At 39.2% G+C, this 20,218-nt stretch overlaps 1 protein-coding gene across 3 annotated transcripts in view; it reads right to left on the reverse strand.

Annotated features, from left to right (window-relative positions):
* The window catches only part of ITCH (itchy E3 ubiquitin protein ligase), a 57,952-nt gene that overhangs the window by 3,824 nt on the left and 33,910 nt on the right, over positions 1-20,218 (reverse strand). For all 3 annotated transcript variants that reach the window (XM_058036201.1, XM_058036200.1, XM_058036199.1), the window contains exons 7-23: positions 18,456-18,625; positions 17,101-17,335; positions 15,785-15,880; positions 14,372-14,546; positions 13,431-13,497; positions 11,884-11,968; positions 10,266-10,394; positions 9,554-9,626; positions 8,086-8,157; positions 7,362-7,450; positions 6,565-6,724; positions 6,148-6,281; positions 3,835-3,975; positions 2,015-2,135; positions 955-1,059; positions 642-738; positions 203-275 (exon numbers count right to left, since the gene is read on the reverse strand). In XM_058036201.1, coding sequence (XP_057892184.1) covers positions 203-275; positions 642-738; positions 955-1,059; positions 2,015-2,135; positions 3,835-3,975; positions 6,148-6,281; positions 6,565-6,724; positions 7,362-7,450; positions 8,086-8,157; positions 9,554-9,626; positions 10,266-10,394; positions 11,884-11,968; positions 13,431-13,497; positions 14,372-14,546; positions 15,785-15,880; positions 17,101-17,335; positions 18,456-18,625 — 2,022 coding nt within the window. The remainder of the gene's footprint in view (positions 1-202; positions 276-641; positions 739-954; positions 1,060-2,014; positions 2,136-3,834; positions 3,976-6,147; positions 6,282-6,564; positions 6,725-7,361; positions 7,451-8,085; positions 8,158-9,553; positions 9,627-10,265; positions 10,395-11,883; positions 11,969-13,430; positions 13,498-14,371; positions 14,547-15,784; positions 15,881-17,100; positions 17,336-18,455; positions 18,626-20,218) is intronic.

A 20,218-nucleotide genomic window follows, 5' to 3' on the forward strand; every position in this document is an offset into this window, starting at 1 on the left:
CCCAGTGGAATCTATTCCATGCCACAAGAGCTTTTCAGAAGTTCAGCTATCATTTAACAACAGAGTTCACTGGTGTAATTTGTGTTTGCTTTCACAGAGTCTCAACCATTTCAGCATATTACCCATTTACTAAAATTTACACAGCAGACTGTGGTCACCAAAACCAGACAAACAGCAATATTCTGATTTGTTATGTACTCACCAGGTATGACTTCTGGGTAACCAGTTTTCCTTTCCAACTTTTTCGATACAGAATTTTTGGGGTCCGTTGCTCCCTGTAACAAATTCCAATAGACAAGGCATAGTCCAGCTACCTTTCTATCACTGTAACACACCTGAAGCATGCAAGGCTTAAATTAAGACAGGATTACACTTATTTGCACAGAGAAGGGACATTTGTCTCACTCTAAAGCTCTGCCTGGATCAAAGTCTACATGTGGAGAAATGCATCAATCTGAAGTGAATTGAAAGTGCAATAAAGGGGTGTAAACATTCCTTCCATCTCTTTCCATCATAGCTCAAGTAGATGCATGGCTTACAAAACAGCATTTAATATAAAACTCATTAAAAATGCCATAAATATATAATTAGGTTCTTTTTAGAAGTGTATCTCCTGCATTAGAAGGGTTATTAATACACACCCATGAGGTCAGCAAATCCTCCCACTGGCAATCTGCAAGTTCCAGTCACAAACTGCAAGAGTCTCATCCTCTTCTCATTATCTATTTCTTTCACAAACTGAAAAACAGTAATGGAAATAAACATTTAGGGATACATTCAAACTTCAGATATTTACATCATCACCATCCACAGATGAACAGTAATGCTGGGAACAGCTGGGTTAGCAGTAACAGTTTCTATCTGCACTCTGCAGGTGTGCTCAGTGTTCTGACCACTGTTCAATGAGCTGTGCTCTCTAGCTTCTGGTCTGAGGATAGAGCAAAATCTGCAAACCTGCCAGAACCACACAATCTGCCTGCTGGTCCTGGTGTAGTGCCTGTAGATGGTGTGTCTCTGCCAGTCATTCAGGTCAATTTCTTGCATTCCACAGAGAAGCACCTTTGGGGCAGAAAAAGGGAAATAAGCAGAGGAGTACAAATTTCCACTTTCTTTCTGTGACCTCACACACAGCAAAAGAGAACAACTGGACCCTCCCCCTTAGCAGCATCTGCAAAAATAGTGCACAAGGTTTTAATTTTAAACTTCGTTCAAAACTTCTATAAACAACAACTGATGATGAAGTGGTTCAAAGACTGGTTCATGAAGTGTATTTGGAGAGGTAAAAAATTAGAGAGCATCTCTGTTGTGAAAAATGGAGTAATTGTTTGCAATTTTAGGAATAAATTCTCCCCTGTGAGGGTGGGGAGGGCCTGGCACAGGGTGCCCAGAGCAGCTGTGGCTGCCCCTGGATCCCTGGAAGTGTCCAAGGCCAGGCTGGAGAGGGCTTGGAGCACCCTGGGACAGTGGAAGGTGTCTCTGCATATGGAAGGGAGCTGGAACAAGATTATTTAAGATCCCAATCCAAACCATTCTGCGATTCTATTCAAGCCAGTTCATCTTTGCCTAGCCATACAATTCTTCACTAGGGATGGGATATTTTGTTTTGATGGCTTTACTTTTCAAACTGAACAGATGATTCAGAAAGTGTAACTTTGAGTGATCAAACCCAAACCAAGAACTTGGCTCAATCTATATGCAACCATCCATTGCATATCTGGCTTTCTCTCTCAGTCTGTCAAGTTACTCATTCTTTGAACACAGGCAAATCAAAGAATCACAAAAACAAAGTAAGAAATTTCTGCTGACAGAATCTTGGCATTTAGAAACATCTAAGTTGGCTGCTAAGAGCAAAGTTAAGGAAAACACATTAATCTAATACTATTCCATGAAGTTTCCCCCATATTCCCTATAAAACAATTGTCAGCCTCAATGAGTTCTGCTCTTCAGATGTACTGACTGGAGTTTATTTTATGTGTAATGACTTGGATCCAGCAATAGCCAAGCAATCCTTTACCTCCAGTTCCTTTGCATCAAAATACTGCAAATACTGTTGTGGCAGTATTTCATTGAAGCCTTCAAAGAAAGCCTGTGTCTGCTCCTCAACACCTCGGGACAGTCTCCATTCTGCCACTAGCCTGGAAAAGAAGACACACCAAAATCATTTAAATGGCTCATGCTAACCCCAAGTCCACATCTTTACCTATTTTGAGATAAACTGTAAGCTAAGTTAAAAAAACATGGAAAGTCTGGAAAGTTCTGGGGATAGAGCACCATATAATTTTATCAGCAGCCTTTACTCTTTGCAAATGATTGCATTTTTTCTCTAAATTACCCTAAGTGTTCAACTGTTCTGCTACAGAAGTATTTTGGACTCAAAGAGGAGGCAGCATCTCTTCACTGATTACATTAATGAGAGCACAGCAGTCCTGAGGTGTTTGAAGGTTTTGTCTGATATTCTCCCCAGAAATCTCAGTTGTTATCCATGACAAGGTAAAAAGTCAAGTTGTACTGGTGAAGAGCAGCAGGACTGCCAGCTTACCAAGCAGTGACTATGTCCATTTGGAAAGTTCCATATTTGTTTCTGTTAATCATGAAACTTTGCTCTGTGGCAGAAACTCCACTCTCCATTAATAAAATGGTGAAAAGCAGGCAGGAGACCCGGAGAACCTGAACCCAGGGAGAAGCAGATATTATGCTGAATTCAAGCCTAACCTATCAGGAGCACTGGATTCTAAAGGAGAGGTGGCTACTTCTCATTTTAGTCCTAGAAACTTGGGGGACTTGAAGCAGGACTTGGAGTAAGGCAAAAGAATCTGAATGAAACTGTAATCCAAGCTCTCCCTGGGTTCCTAGGAACTAGAGAAGAATGATTTCCTGCAGATCCTCCCTCCTGCCAAATGCCAGCATGTTTCTGGTGCAAGCACCACCTCTTTTGTGAATCACTGAAATGTCTGCAGATTTCTCATGCAGATGAAAACAGAGCCCATTCCCAACTCCCTCCCCCTGCCCATGGAAAAGCCTTCACAGAACACATTGTAACAAAGAGGAAAATTCTCTATGATTCAGTTTAGTTTGGGCCTGCAATGTGTGACAGCTCTTTTTGCAAGCACATCCTCCAAGCTTTTATGTTGAAGTTCACACCTTAAATCAGAGCTGCTGTAGTGCTGCACACTGAGGAAAAAGGGGATATTTCAGGACAAAGCAGGTCACTGTTCACACGTTTATTCCTTAATCACTCTTATGCTCCTTCACTCTAAATCTACTGCTTTAAAACATTTTGGTGCTGCAAATATGATCTTTATGACAATACAACCTATGACATCATTCAAAACACTGTTACAACTACAAGACCAGTTCACATAGAACTAATAGCAATTCCAAGTATCTTTGAAAAATAACAATCTTCACAATAAACCCAAAAAGGTTCTCAAAAAAAACCCAACAAAAAAACAACCTCTCAAAACCCCACATGAACCAGAAATGGCTGGCTAAAACATCAGCAGGCTATAAAGCAATATAATTACAGTAATAAACAGATGTAACATTTCATTAAATATGTGAGAGCCATAACTCTTGTCATGGTATTCTGCAAAACTGAGATAACTCTAGGAAAAAAAGCGGACTTTCTTCTAATCATGATCTTTAGGAAAAGTGGATTTTAGAAACTTATTTCTACCAATATTCCTCTTTCAAATATGGGATCCAAACACTTGCCACTCATTGCCAGCATCAGCAATTTCTCAGCAATGCTTTAGATGACACAGACAGTCTTTTGTTGCTAGAACTCAAAGAAAGAAAATGACAGAGTATTTTAAAGTCTTCACTTATTCTTACCTGATGTAGTCTTCTTTATTTTCTTCTGTGACCAGAATGTTGCTACCATTTGGCTTCAAATCATGGCTTTTGATTTCACCTAGTATTTCTTTATCAACAGAAAAAAACATTTCCAAGCCACATTCTTCAATATCATTCTCTCTGGAAGGCAAAAAAATACAGTTTTAAATAACTGTGTTGAGAACTTGCACACAGCAGAGGAGATGGGTATGAAGAACCTAAAGGTAGAAGGTTTGGAGTTAAATAGTCAAGATAAGGAAATGTTCTTTTCACAGTAATTATGGCCTTGCCAAAAGTCCTGGAGTTTATATGTTGATTTATGCTTTTGGAAAGTGAAGAACTGCCCATACAGAGGTTTTGATGATGGTTTTCCTCCAAAATCAAGTGCAAAATCCAGATATTTATCCTGACCCATAACACAGCAATGCCAGTCTTGAAAACATGGCTGTGGTTTATTGAGCCCCATGATGCAACTGCACTTCTGAACTTCATCTTTCCAAAATATACAGTACTGCACGAAACCTTGGGTGAGGAGGGAAGGCTTCAGATGAAAGGCTGATTTTATTTCATCATCCATCCCTTTTAAAATGAAAGCTACACACTCTAGCTCAGTTTGGGCACTGAGGTTTGGCAGGTGACCTCTAAAAGTCTCCTTCCAAACTCAGCCAATCTCTGAAATCCTCAGACTTGTGGGAATGAGAAAAACAGTCCCCTGATACAAGTGCCAAGGAATGCTTCCTGCAAAGTTATAAAATTTGCTTTTTTGTGAGGAACAAAATTATGTCTGTCCTGACAGCCAGGGCTCTTCTCCCCTGCAAATGTGCAGTCCTTTCCTCAGGGGTACCTCCAGCAGCACTACAGAAAAGCAGGCCCAGTACACTGAAGTTTGGCTCTGGACTGAGAGGACTCTGCAGCCCTTGGAGTTCTGAAGCCTTTTCTCCAATTTTCACATCCTTAAGTGATTTTTCAAAGGGGCAAAGCCTTTTCTGCACTCCAGCCTAGATCTCTATCACTACAGAAATGGCTTTGAATTAAAATGAAGGCACATTAGCAGCACATCCATGGAGTACAGAACATACTATTCTGAAAACCCAACAAAATTCCTATCTCAATTCTTACACATCTCATGCTGCTTTCTCTGCTCCTCAGTATTTAATATGAACCTTCCAAGAATCACCACTACAGATGAAAATCTTGGCTTTTCTATTTAGTTTTGCATTTCAAAACCCAATCTATTCTCACACCTTCTATGAAGTTTTCAAACCGTGTTAAGAACTATTCTTAGTGTGATTCCTAAGTGAAATGTTTTGTCTGTAGTCACAAGAAAGCCTAATTTTTCTGCAAAATTGGTTTTATTATAGCTGAAGAAAAAAGGTTACTCAGTTTGCCTTTTTCTTCTAATATATTCATTAATATTTTTAACTGAAAGAAAAAAAAAATCTGTGTTACTGAAATAAATGGTGCATATCTACCACAGATTAAAAGATGTGGCATCCTCCTATGAAAACATCAGTACAAAATTACAATACTTTAGATTGAAGGGGCTTTAAAAATTATTTCTTAAAATATCTGTAATACATAATTCCAAAATAATTGTGGTCTAGATACTCCACATCCTTTTTACTTGCTAGTCTCTGGAGAGGAATTTGCAAAAGGAGTGGAAGAGGAGGACTCCACAAGAGCAGGGACAGAGAGGGGCCTGAGCATGCAGACATGGAAGGCTGCAGGTAGGAATGGTCTGGAATCATTAAGCTTGGGGCAAAAATACCAGGACAGCCAGAACTTCTTTAAAGTATTAAATCTTCAATATCAACCTTGAAGTCAAATTGCAAGTGTGACTAACAGAAGAACTGTGTGGTAGTAAATAATAAACTACATTTGTTACCTTCATGTTCTTGTAGCACTACACATTCTGTTTTCTAACTAAACCAGTACTAGAGAAACATTAAATGGGTATTTCCTGATTTCTTTTAATCAGTTATCTGAAAAATCTCAGTCAAATTTACTCAAGCCATTTTATTTGTAACCACATTCAACACTGCCAGATCTGTATGTTTAACTGCAATTAGTAACAGCCAATAAAAACATAACACAAGATGCTGCACGGAATATTCAATGAACCAGAAAAGTTCTGCATGAACAAATCATTCTTTGTGTATCTAAACTCACAGTAAAAATTCCATACTGCTCTGCAATGTTAGATTATGTTCTTCTGTGGGGTTGTTAGTAAGAGATTTACATCTACTTCCTGGCAGAAGTGAAAACCAAAAACATTGTATTGCTATTTCAAGAACAAAACAAAGCCAAACTCACTTTACCCAGATGAGAGAGTTGTAAAACTCTGGGTCAACAGATTCTAAATCCTTGAGTCCTACTGCCTTGTTTAGGATACGTTTATAGAATGGCAGAGAGAAACCAGTGTCAATGAACTTCCCATGGAACAAAGCCTGAGGAACACAAAAACAGACAAAATAATGCAAAGGATGCTTCAGTTCTTAATATGACAACATTCTGTTCTGTGTGCCCATGAAATCTGACAGCCAAAGAATTGAACCAACTCGAGTACCATCACTGTCAATATGCTGAAGTAGCTTATACCAACAGGAGTTATAGCCAAAATACCTGATATTGTCAGCTCAAACATGGATTTTTATCATTACCCATCTGATGGCACAGTATTCACTTACAGGAAAATTACAGGACAGATCTGTTTCCTGCTTTAGGACATACCATGGCAATGAACCTCCCGATGAATCTGAAGTATTTCAGGTGGTCTGGGTTGATGTAAGAGGCTGGGTTTATCTGTAAGCAGTAGTTATCTTTCCCTGCATATTCAAACAGGCAATACATGGGGTTCAAGACTTCGTGTGACAACAGAAAGAACCACTCCCTGAAATCACACAAACAATAAAAACACATTTCAGAATAAATCACAGCAGAAATTACTGTAGCTAACTCATGTTGACTCAGGCCCTTGTTGGGCCTCCTTTCCCAGAGAGCAGCTGACCTACACTGACACCAAAGGGAAACTACAGCAAATTACAAATTAAAATGCAAAGTTGCAATGATACACCACTGTCAGTGGCTTGGATAAAACCCACTCTTATCTAAATGAGCACATAACAAGTGTACCCCTGATCTAAACATCCAGGGCTGGGAAAGCCAATTAACTTATGCACTGCTCAGTTACATTCCAGTCAAGACTTTGTATTTAAATGTAGATTTCTGTTCACTTTTTCAATAAACTCTACTTTGACATTAACAGTTGGGTCAAAGGGTGACTTTAATTCAGTAAATTGCATCTCTTTAATCATGGAGATGATTAAGTAACTCCTAATGCAAACTGAAAATCATTTTACATAGTTTTAAGACATGCAAACATCTTGCAGAACTGCCTTCCTCAGATGTTCCAAGCTAAGGAATAAACTTCACTCCTACTGTGAAAGCACAGCAGTAAGTACTCTGGGGAAGCCTTCACATCACCACCAGCAGAACAAGTTATTATCTGCCATTTCAGTGTAGTTTACCTTGCCACACCTCCATAATCTAAACCTTCTTCACCAGGGAAAATAACCCATAAACGTCTCCGGAGATCCTGAGGGCTGAAGCTCATTATCTTAGTGAAAGAAAAACAATCAATTATTTTTAAGAAAACAGCTATAAGCACTGGTTAGAATTATTACTATTTTCTAACAAGCATTAAATAATTTGGAAAAATTTTAATCAGGGTCTACAGACCTTAACAAAACATTAATATTTTAACCTTAGGTCTAGAGAGATTAGTAAGAATTTCACTCCTAATAATGCAAATAGAATTAATAATTTTTGTGTAAAAAAAAATCATTTCAAGACAACCAGACTCAGATCAACTTAATATATTGTTTGTATGTAGACCATGCTAGTACAACACATCGTGATGAAATGTGCATAAACATAAGCACAACACAAAAACATCCTGAGAATGGGCTGCTGCTCTGCCCCAGCAGTCTCCTCAAAATCAACTCAGATTTTAAATCATTCTGAGGGGGAAAAAAAAAAAACCAAAATCACCTTTGTCAGATAAATCAGTGCCAGAACAACATATTTTAGCATGATCTTGTAAGTGTGAATGCAGCCTATTAAATTAATATTTTTTGTTAGTCTAACTTAAAGTAAAAATAGCAAGATATCAAAGGTTCAAAAATGACATGTGAGAATAAATTTAATAGCACTACTTTTCATACCCGTTACTCCCATGTTTTAACACAATACCTGCTGAAATGAGTCCTCAAATAACGTTTTCCTGCTCACTGTGATCTTTATATGCTGTGGCATTGCAAGTTGCTGAAAGGAAATTTTTTAGATGTGAAGGGTACAAATCACTTAAGTTTCCACTACTCAGTTTGGCTGCTATTTGCTGTATACATTAAAAAGTACAGTTCAATTCCATCAATCAATATAAAACAAACCCAGCAATCAAGGTATCTAAATTGTCATTTAATCCAAGAATAAATTGGTTCCAATACTGCTATCTACAGTGACATGAACACACCTCCAGATGCTGCTCAGAACAGGTTAAATATTGCACTCCTAAAAATACTGGAGAACATGAAGATCAATAACATGTCCCAGCTGAGGAAGGCTTTCTACCTCAGAATTGATGAGACACATGAAGAACCTCTCCTATAAGAAAAGGCTGAAACAATTGGGATTGTTCAGCCTGGAGAAACTTCAGGGTGACCTAACTGTGGCCTTCAGTACCTGGAAGGCTCCAACAAGAAAGATGGAGAGAGACTATTGACAAAGGCCTGGACAGGACACAGGGAATGGCTTCCCACTGCCAGAGGCAGGGTTAAGAGGGATATTGGATATTGGGAAGGAATTCCCAGCACCTGTGAGAGTGGGCAGGCCCTGGCACAGAGTGCCCAGATCATCTGCGGCTGCCCCTGGATCTCTGGAAGTGTCCAAGGCCAGGCTGGACAGGGCTTGGAGCACCCTGGGCTAGTGGAAGGGGTCCCTGCCCATGGCAGAGGGTTGGAATGAGATGATCTTTAAGGTCCTTTACAACTCAAACCATTCTGTGATTCTATTAATTTAATAAAAATTAAAATATTCAGGCTCTACTGCACAAAATTCCAAGTGAAAAACGAGGCTAGTCTCTGCACTATTTTCAAAGGACAATTCAGTTACTCTTAAAAACTGGAACATTGAAACCAAAAACTTTTTCCCTAAACAGCAAGTTACTTCATCTCTTGATATAAGGACCTTAGAGGCCCAAGACTGACACACTGAATTTGATATGATGTTAGAGCCCTATGTGCACCACAGCATATTCCTCAGTGCTTAGACATATCTGTTGTGTTGCAAATGCCCTGCCTTTCCTGCCAGAAGTGGGTATTCATATGGAAAGCAGATGTTGTACTAACTCTAAAAAAAACTGTGCCTCCATATATTCCTGTATTAACTGCAGCAAGACAACGCTATTCAGAAACCCACCACTTAAAAAAAAGTAGTGAAATGGATGTTTTCCCTTATTCTAAAACATTTTAAAGCCAAAAGTTACATCACTTTAAAGCTTACATGAGATTATACATTTCCTGCATTTACTCCCTCTTAATTTAACTCACTTTTAACTTTAGAGTAGTTTGATTCCCTTTACTGGAAGGCACTGAAGAAGGCATTGAAAGTGTGTAAGCAAAACCAAAATGCAAGCAAATATTGCAAAAAAAAGAATCCATACCTGACACCAGAATCTGAAATAATGGACCTTGGCCTTGAAATCACGCACATAAGCTATCTGGGGTCCATTGTCTCTGCAAACAAAAGGAAGAAAATAATGAATTTCCAAGTGGTTTTGTAACTGAAGTAAAACCCTGCAGATGTATTAGTTATACAGCTGTATGGTCTAGCTGGCTATCTAGTCACATTTTTTGATTTTGGGGTGTAATTTCTTGTTTTTAAACTAAAAAGAAAAATCTTCCTTTGTAAACTGTGGAATGCTTAACAGTACATTTAAAACACTACCTGAACATAACTGTAAAAAAAGATTCTAACAATAAAGAAGGGACGACATTCAGTTAACTTGGGAGGTAAATTCTGGTTTCAACTTCATTCTGGTTCCTAAAAAAAAAATCAGAAAAAGAAGAGGTTGGGTCTCTTTTAAAGAGAGAAGGAAGGGATTTGGTCATCAACAAAACAGATGCAGCTCCTCCACTACTCTCAAATCTCACACATTACATGGCAAGAAAGATTCTGCAGTGTTTAGAACTCTGGCTTCTTCAGGGACTTTCAGTGAATGAAAAATCCCAGGTAATTAAGAAGCACTGCTCCATGTAAACCTTCCTGCCTAATAATGTAGTAAGAAGCAAAAAATAAATATTTAAAAATATTTTTAAAATGATGTGTGCTAAACTTGACTTTTGAAACCTTAGTAAAATGTTAAGAACACTTACAGAGCAGACTTGCCCGTGCGGGGATCGATGTATGTAGTAGTTCTTCTATTGTGATCCACAAAATAGGGAATTCCATCCACAGTAAAGCGCATTTCCCAGCCCTCTGGCAAGGGCTTCTCATTTAACTGACTATGGATACAAGAAAATACATGGTAACCAACCAACTGAATCCATTATGTCAATTATTACCTGACACAGTAAACATCTTGGAAAATCTAGAAAGTCTAGAGATTGAGAAAGTTTTTCTTTGGATTTATTTTAGCTTCCTCCCCCCCTTCCAAAATTTGCAGTCAGCTCTCAACTAGGCCAAAAGTATTCTCATTTGCTTGCAATACCTTAAATAAAGGCATGAAAAAACCTGAAGGGAAAAGTGTAAGTAAGGTTTATTGTTTCCTTCACAAACACCTTAAGGAAAAAGTGTAAGTAAGGTTTATTGTTTCCTTCACAAACAACAGAATTTTATCTTCTAACTATGAGGTTTTTACTCAAAAACTGATATAATTTTAATAAACAGTTTTTGGTACCTCATGAATAATCACAGCAGCCAAAAATGTTTCAGAATGCCAAATTAGAAGAAAATGCCAATCCTGATCATGTAAAATTTTTTGCCAATTTTTTGCAACTCAGTTTTGCTGTATATAAAGTAGATCTCAATATATCTGGAAGATCTGAGTGGTATCACTGTGAAGTGCTCCCCAGTGGCTTCCCTCCATAAATACCATGTCCTGACTGTGCAGCCCAAACATTCTGTTGCTGGGCTGCTCCAAGAGTAATTTCTCTCCACAGCTGCAGAGGTGAGTGCCTACAGCTGTGACCCCTCTCACACAGCCTTGGCCGTGCCCCTTCCCCTCCTTCAGGGAGGACAGGTGAAGTTGATTCACCAAACAGACATCTTCAGCTCAAACAGCAGTTGGGATTGAACACACTTCACCCTCAACTACCTGCTTCCATTCCTTACCTCAAAGACTTTGCAGTGACAGAGCTCAAAATAAACAGAACTCTTGTGTTTCTAGTAGTGCCTCAAGTTCTATGTCTCCTTTATTCCTCCTTTTTCAAAGAGGTGTGAGGAACGGTCTCCTATCCATCCCCAGATGTGCCCAAGGCCAAGTTGGATGCGGCTTGGAGCACCCTGGGATAGTGGAAAGTGTCCCTGCCCATGGCAGGAGGGTGGAACAAGATGGGCTTTAAAGTCCCTTCTTCCAATCCAAACTATTCTGGGATTCTGTGACTGTGTGGGAAACAACCAAAGTCTTACTCTAGACTCTGCACCATCCCATCATCATACAAAGGAAATCTTTTCTTCCTCTTATGACACAAATGTTTAGACAAATGTAAATGATTACTTATGAAAAGCAGAGGCTTTTCTACTGAGGAATGAGTTCATTGCTTACTGTTGACCAAGGCTTTCCTGGCAGCTGTAGGATGACACAGTAATATTGCAACAGTTTCCATTTGGCCAATGTCTCAACGTTTTATCGAGCTCTCTGATGTTTGCATAGCACAATCCATGCCTCACCTGTGGGCAGCAATTCTTGGCTCACTCTACTCTCACTTACTTGGCTACATTTTAATTTAATTTACATTTTCATCATATATGCAGCTTCAGCTGATTTCTTACCCCTGACTCCTGGGGTCTTCCCACTGAGTGATTCGTGTGTTGTGATTGACAAAATACACTCTGCCGTTGCTGTCAGTTCTCTTTTCTGAAAAGATGTAAAAGGAGAACAAATTCAATTCCCTCTTTAATTTATTGCTGAGACTACATCAAATATACAATATAATTCACCAGATTCAGCCTCTCCTGCTCTCAGGTTTCTCTGTACCTCCTCTGATCCAACATATTTTCACTTTCATTGACGTTACTCCTTACTATATAATTTATTTTTCAATTGTAGGAGAAATTAATTGGAAACTGAAAACTGTGAGCTGTTTTGTCCACAGGAAAGTTCAGCTGTGTCAAATATTGTGATGTGCCTGACAAGCAACACAGAAAGCAAACACAGAGGAGGGAACAGATATACACAGAAGTATACAGAAGGTACAAAGGGGCTTCAAGTTCAATTTGTAGCAGGGAATAAAACACAGTCAAATGCAGTTTCCAAGAAAAGCCATTTATATTTTCTCTCAGATGAACCATGGGCATACACTGCCAATGAGAAAATGCCATGACTTGTTCCTCTGTAGCATTCTGCAGCTCTTCATACCATTTTTATTTAGTGTTGCAAGAGAAACAAATTACAAAAATGGATCAAAATCTGACTACCACAGCTCAAAAGCTTCAGTTTCCAAAAGAAGCCTGTAAACAGGCATTTGCCTGTGAGCCTGACAGCAGAATTCCACATGATGTGGAGACTCAGTGTCCCATCTCCTGGGCACTGCCAGCCTAAAGACCTTTCTGTGAAATGTTATATATAATGTATCTAAGCACAAGAGTGGGGAACAATTTCATGGCACAAAGTTGCAGCAATACCAGGATTAAAATCCAAATAGTTCTGTTTGAAAAGCAGATGAACCCAAAAACTCAGGTCCAACTCTGCCAAGTAATTACTTGCTCCAAATTCCACAAGAGAATTCTGAGAGCTTTGCCTACCAATCATAAAACTTGAATTTTCATATCTGCTTCATAGTCACACCAGAAAGCAGTTTTACACTTCTATTTTTATTACACCCTGCCAAAATTTGTATTAATTGTAAATTCTCAGCCCTGTAAAGTACAAGAACAAATTTATTCCAGGGAGAGGGCCAAATAAGGAAGCAGTTGTCACTATAAAAAACATTTTCAGACCAACAAAACTCTTCAAGAGTTTTCTTGGAGAGAGACTTTAGCAGTTTGATTTAGAGAGGATGTGGAGCCTGATTTAGCAGGAACAGGATGGTGGGGGGGAATGAAAAAGTCTCAAAAGGATGAGTGTTAAAGCAGCTATTACACTAGTTACCAGTGGAGTAAACCAGAACACTTTATAACTTCTAAACCACTTAGAAATAGCATAGCCTAGTCAGGTTTCTGTTTTAATAGCACATTTAATTAGATCTGATTTAAAACTATTTTAAATGTAGATTTTAATTTTCAAAAACTAGCTTAGAAGAGCTGACAAATAATTTGGCAGAAGTATGCTTTAATGTTTAATTACATTGCATTACAAAACACATTCAAGTTAGTCTTACCCCATCCATGTGGCAGAGGGCCAAGAGGATCAAACTCTTTGTTCTGTGTGGATGAAAAATCCTGGTTCTGCAAGTCACACGAACAAATGAGGCATTAATGACTAGTCATTTGCTTTCCAGATGTTCTACCATAGCCATCCTGAATTATTGAAGTAAATGCATTTCTGTTAATGTTACACATAAGCAAGGATGCCAACTCTTTCTTTTCCTCCACAGAGAAGGCCCATTTTACTGACCTTGGCATGCTTAATTAACTACAGTGCCAAGAAATAATTATTCTTTGTTAGTACCCCTGCCTAGGCAGGAGGAAATTAGTACAGCAATACCCAAAGCAATCAGAACCTTCATTCCTGCAGTCAGTACAGTTCTCCCTACCACCACTTACAGGCTCCATTTTATTCTCACATGTACAGCAAATCAGAACCTCCATCACTCTTGATGACCATGAGTAGCATGAGTTGGAGTGATCTAATGTCTGCTATTCATCAGAGACAAATAATGGAGTAAAAACGCTGGAAGGATTATTTTCAATTTCCCTGCTCTCCTAACATTCATTGTGCATAATTTCTTTTACCCAGAGCAGAAATGCATTGCTTACCTCCTGTGTGTTTGGCCAGGGTAATACAAGATACAATACAAATACATCAGCTTATTACTAAGCTGTAGTTTGAGGCTTATCAATATTGTACATCAATTTTATCCAGGCTTTATCAATATTGTACATCAATTTTATCCAAGAAGCCCTATATTGAGGTGACAACTAAACCCCATGTGCTGACTGGAAGGAGATGAACTAACATTACAATGAGCCCTCCCTGCCACACAGAGACATTATCATAAACCATAACAGAGTCTTGCTGCCTTTATGGGGACAGGTGACCCACAGGCATGCCCAAACCCCAAAAACCACCCTAACCCTCAGTCACCCAGGTCCTCCTTACGCCATAAATGAACCTCTGGTTGAACTGCTGCATGGCTCCCTGGAGCTGGCTGCGCTGGAGCTGCCACTGCTCGTAATTGCGGACGGACTCCAGCGTCGGCCGCTGCCACGTCGTGGTTCTGGTGAAGTGGTCAACGTAATAAATCCTGCCCATGTTGTCAACCCGGCGCTCCCAGCTGTGGGGGAAAACACAAGCCACAGCTGTCAAGAGCTGGCAATTTAATTTAAGGCTCAGAGGAACCTGGAGGCCAGTGTGGTGGAAGGGAGCAGAAAGCATGGGCTCACCAGCAGCTTTTTTCTCCTTGTACTCTCTGCTAAAATTATACAAGAGCTAGACTTTTTTTTATGAGAATCACTTTTATTTGTTGTATACTATACAAAGTCAGACCCGTTCAATTTATTGTGTTTTCAGGGTTTTTTGAAATAGTTGCCAAGAGCTGTCTAGACCACTGTCCATACTGTGCTGGCATCACCGCAGTTATCCCACCCAGCAGGTTTCTCCTAAAACACAGCAAACCCTCTGACATTTTAAGCTATTCAACACAAGACTTCCTCACACTGATCTGGCAGAAAAGAAAGGTGGGCGTGGGGTTTGGTATTTTGTTTTGATTTTCTTTGGTTTTTTTTTTTTTTTTCTAATTTTCAGTTCATATGAGATCAGTACTACTTATAAAACTTGAAAGAAAACATTCCTATTCAAAGTAAGCTTAAGCAATATAAAAATTCATCTGCTGAAAAAGTTCAAAATAACTTGAAACATGACAGGTGGGCTCCATTTATTAGACTGCCAGTTTTTGTTCTTCAATAACAAGTTCTCTGTACCATCCCATGTTTTCACTTTGTAAATCTTTATAGTGTGCAACCCATTTGAGGATGAAGAAGTGCAACAGAACAACTCTTGTGCTTTTTTTATATTGTTAAAAAATAAGAAACAGCAACTGTGAGCTAACATCACTAGCTGTTCTGATGCCAAGAGCTGGAGAAGTTTAATAACAAAAGTTGGTTTCTATGTGCATAATAAATTGGCAGCTGGGAGCCCTGAGACAAGATCAAAGGCCTGCAAACAGAAACCTCAAGATAAGAGGTAACCAAGAGCATTGCTGCTCAAGCTGATAGTTACCTCAATGCCAAAATACTTTTCTGTGGTTTTTGTTCCCTTTTACTCTGGGGGTGTCTACTGTCTTTAACTGAAATCTGTTTCTTGGTCAGTAAAGATGCACTTGCCTCATCTTTGACAGGAAATTCAGATTTGGCTCTTTTTGACATTCAACTCTTTTCCATATGCATTCCTTGGAGAGAACCCAGAGCAACTGGGTTCACATTTCTGCTCTCAAATATTTGTTCCAGCTTTAGCAAACTGTCAGGCAATTAATTCCTGAAAACCCCAGACATGTGAGATGATTGTATGGCTCACCTTGGAGGAAGAGGCTCTGGCCGATCCCACGTTGTTCTTTTTTCAACATGATCCACGTAGTACACTCGACCATGCTGGTCTACTCTTTGCTCCCAACTGAAAATAGATTAAAAAGTTTAATCTTCCCCCAGATCAAACTACTCTAACCATGCATCTCATCTACAGCTTAAAGATGAGAAACATCTGTTTTCATAAAATGCTTATTTCTAAACAAAATGCTTCAAACTAACCCTTGGCTCATGAGATGCACCAGAACAGTGTGCAGCACATAATGGTACCATTCATATTAACAGTGATTCTATGCCAACTAAAATAAAAAATCATTGTACATGACCCCCTTTCTGGGAAACAGAAGCTCAAATTCATGCCTAGGTGTAAAATTTTACCAAAATTTTGTATTCAATATCAAGTGTATCAATAACCTATTGAACAGAATCAACTACAGAAAATAATCATCTTTTAGAGTAGCATTAATCCAATATATGCACATTTTTCAGAGATCAAGTATATGCAGAGATCACCATAAGGGCATTGGTCACATTTTCTGCACATGCAGTATTTGGGATAATGACTTATCCCTGTATCAATTACATTTGCATCAATTACATTTGCATGAAATGTAACATCACGGGGGGAAAAAAAAAGCTATTTGCCATTTCTGTTGAAATCAAAATTATAAAGGAACAATTGCTGTTTTCAAGACCAATTCTTTATTCCCATTGTCCTGTGAGGTAATTCAGACCGTTCCTACCTTGTGCTTCCACTACCTGCAAATCAAGGCAGGTAATTCACCAACTTCACCATTCACATTGGGAAGCTTTTGATTTCCCTCACTCAGAGAATCTAGAAATGTTTTTCCCGCTGTTTTTTGAAGTTGAGAGCTTTGAGGCAAGAGGTCAACCATCTGACAAATTCCATAGGTACCCAAAGTACAGCAGCATGTCCACACTACTCTCAGGAGCTGCAGTATGAAATCCAAACCTTCAGGACTGCAATAGCAGCTTTTCTTCTACTTATTTGTACCAATATTTTCCTACCTGAGTTTATTTTAATTTAAAGACAATAAGCTGCCACACTATTTTAAACCTATGTTCCACTGACATGGGAACATATGATAAGTATCAGAATTCTTTCTTTGAATGCTTGAAGATCAACCATACAAAACAGTTATAAACCCTCCAAATTCATATTGGGGGATTTTTGTCAGGCAGCAGAAGACAGATGTTATCTATGGTTTCTTACACCTACTGTAAGTAAAATAAAGTAAACCAGAGAAGTCAGCTCACATGGCGAGAAAGAAGTCATTAAACCCATACCCAGGTGGAAGAGGCCCTTGGCTGACTGTAGTAAGAGCCTGAGGTGAAGGATTTACGGGCTGCACTTGTCTGGACACTGGAGGAGTGGTGAGTGCAGGAGTGGCAGGAGCTGTGCTGGCGGCTGCTGCTCCCTCAGGGCTCTGCTCTGAAGGTGTATTTGAGGCTGTACCTGCCAGTGATCCTGCACTGGCCCCATCGCTTTCTGTGGATGTGGATGAAGGACCATTTGCACTTGCTATGATGTCAGAGAGAGAAGAGAAAAAGCCTTTAACTGACATTTATCACCAACGTATTGTAGCAGTTACACATTACACAAAAGCAAACCTGCCAGAACTGCTGTTTCCACAGCCACATTTTATAGCTCAAAAAAAACTGAACAGCAATTCTATCTCACTGCAAAAATGCTTTCATCCAAAAGCTACCATAAACAGCATTGTGGTATTTCTGATAAATATTTATTTTGTCTGCATTCTGTAAACATTAAATGATGATAAAAAACTACTTCTTTGTACTAATGAATTAATTATTTTCCATTTATTATTTGGAATAATAATTTAAGTGATGATAAGCATAAAATTTTCAAGAGGAGATTTGATATTGCATGGAAAGTTACAATCACAATGGGAAGGGAACACAGACATTCTTTAAATGCTTTCAGTTTTACCTTAATGCCATTTGGTGGGTGGGGTTAGAAGTTGAACACAGGTCAAGTCTCATTAATTAACTGCACTGGATTAATCTTTTAAAGTAATTACTGTATTGCAGGGCCCATCCAGATCCAGCATTTATCAATTGTAATAATAAGACTAGAGAAACACTGCATTGTATGGGGGTAAAGGAATTACCTCAAAAATATCAAGTAACTTTTCAGAATGAGTGGCCTTCAGGTAGTTTTTAAATAGCTAGATTAAAAAAAAAAATCTATGCATTTCAGCAGATAATGAATGTTTTTAAGTGCTGCAGCTTCACAGAATCTAACTGCAATTGTAGAAACCAGTAACTTGTATCTCAGAATGCAGTATTATCAACTTGAGGCAATTCTGTGAGCCTTCAGTGGATTTCATGTCACCCTCAGTGGATGCTTCAGTGCAGCAGCAGCAGCACTCACTTGTGTTCCCCTGGTCCCAGCTCCACTCTGTGTAGCACCATCACTGACTGCCACCACCCCTGAGCAGACGTGGAAACAAGAAATTTCCAGTGACAGGAACAATGACTAAACAACTTGTACCAAATGCAAGCTAAAAAATACTCCTTCAGAAGCGACCCGCCAAAGAACTGACCATCCAAAGTGCAGTTAAACACCAGGAGCAGAAAGAGTTTTGTTCACTCAAGGAGTGCCCAGCCCAAGGACGTACCGGCGACCGACGGGGGTCTGCGGGGAGTGGGGGGCGGGGGCCTGGCAGGCCTGGGGGGTCTGGCAGGTTTGCAGGTCCCATTTGTGAGCAACGGAGAGTCACTGCCATTAACAGTCTTGTTTTCACTGGAAGCAGCATCCTCACAGTTTTCAAGGCCATTTGAGTTAGTCCTTTTGCAGGAAAAGACACAGAGAAGTGTTCTAGTAGTGCACAGGTGATATGAAACTTTGCAAATCATAGAATCATGGAAGAGTTTGGGTTAGGACAGTCCAGCCCCCTTCCACTAGACCAGGTTGCTCCAAGCCCCATCCAGGCTGGCCTGGGACACTTTCAGGGGGGTTGAAAAGACAGGTGAAAGACACTAGAGTGCAACAGTTACAACTAGGTGAGATTTGTAACACTCACAATAATTCCAAGTATCTATACATCTGTATAAACACACTCAGAGTTTATCTCCTGAGGTACTTGAAACCTCAGTTGATAGAAAGGTGGTGAAATAGATGTACATAACATCTGGCATCAAAATCTCCTCTTTCATTTCCCAATTTGATACACTTGCCCTTAGGTCCAGGCTCTGGATTTTGCTGCTCAGCTATTTCTGCCCATGAGTCCCTAATGAGATGAGAAGCTAACACCTGAGAACAGCCTGTGTGCCTTTGCTCCACAGGGCTGGCATATGCTAAGAACACACAAAATGTTACAAAATTTTAAAATCTTACAAATGCATACATATTTTTCCCTCTAAACTCAATTCTGGAACAGGCTGGAGAATTTAGCATTAAAGTTTTGACTAGCAGCTATGAATATAAACTGCTCAACCTTACAAGACTTAAGAAACTACACAGCAGTACTGACCCATGCTGTGCTGTTCACTTACACCTAGCAGAATATTATTCTGATACATTTGAATCTCCTTAGGCAGAGTTGGAAGTACCTACATCTTTAGTTAAAAGCATTTTCAGAATATGCTGGGCAAAACAAAAAGGTTGTCAACTAAAACTCTAGTGGATTTACAGGTCAAACACATAAGCCATCACAAATGAAGGAAGTTTCAACCCAGTACCTTGAAAATTACATTCCTTCAAATGTACACAAACTAAAACTCAGCAGGTAAGGCCAAGTAAATCCCAAGTTGTAAAGGACCAAGTTGTTGATTTAACCTCACAGTATCACAGTCAAACACTTTTGCTCTATACCAGGCATGGTGCATGTAATTCATGCTACACCAACTGCAAAATAAATGGGTCCAAATCATTAGTGATCTCAAATCTGTAGGAGGCTTAGCCCCAGTTTTTCAACCATTTCCCCTTGCTCTTTCACGTCATGCCCTTGTAGAAAGTCACTTTCCTGATCATTTACATGATCCTCACAATGAACAGTAGAAGCCCCCTGGTTGATACCAAAATTGAATCATTATAATTATTATTGTTATTATTCTATAATATTCAGGTATTCTGAATATCCAGACATCTAAAAATTCATTCAAACACAAAAAGAAAACAGAAAAAAAACAAACTTTCAAGGGAAGACTTCAGACAACATAGCCAAGAATCAAAACTACTGAAAAAAGTGAAATTTAGCTTGGTTACTCCAGATGTCATCCTGAGTGCTATGTCTTGTACAGATCCTTAAAATACTCATAGTACTGGGAACTAATTAAAGTAACATGGAACTAATTAAAGTAACATGGTTGAGCACACTCTTATCCTACCAGGCAGCAAGATTCATAATCTGGTATCAGCCTTAGCACACTGTAAGTGCCA

This window comes from Melospiza georgiana, chromosome 17 (genome assembly GCF_028018845.1).
Source record: "Melospiza georgiana isolate bMelGeo1 chromosome 17, bMelGeo1.pri, whole genome shotgun sequence".
In the NCBI taxonomy this organism is placed as follows: Eukaryota; Metazoa; Chordata; class Aves; order Passeriformes; family Passerellidae; genus Melospiza; species Melospiza georgiana.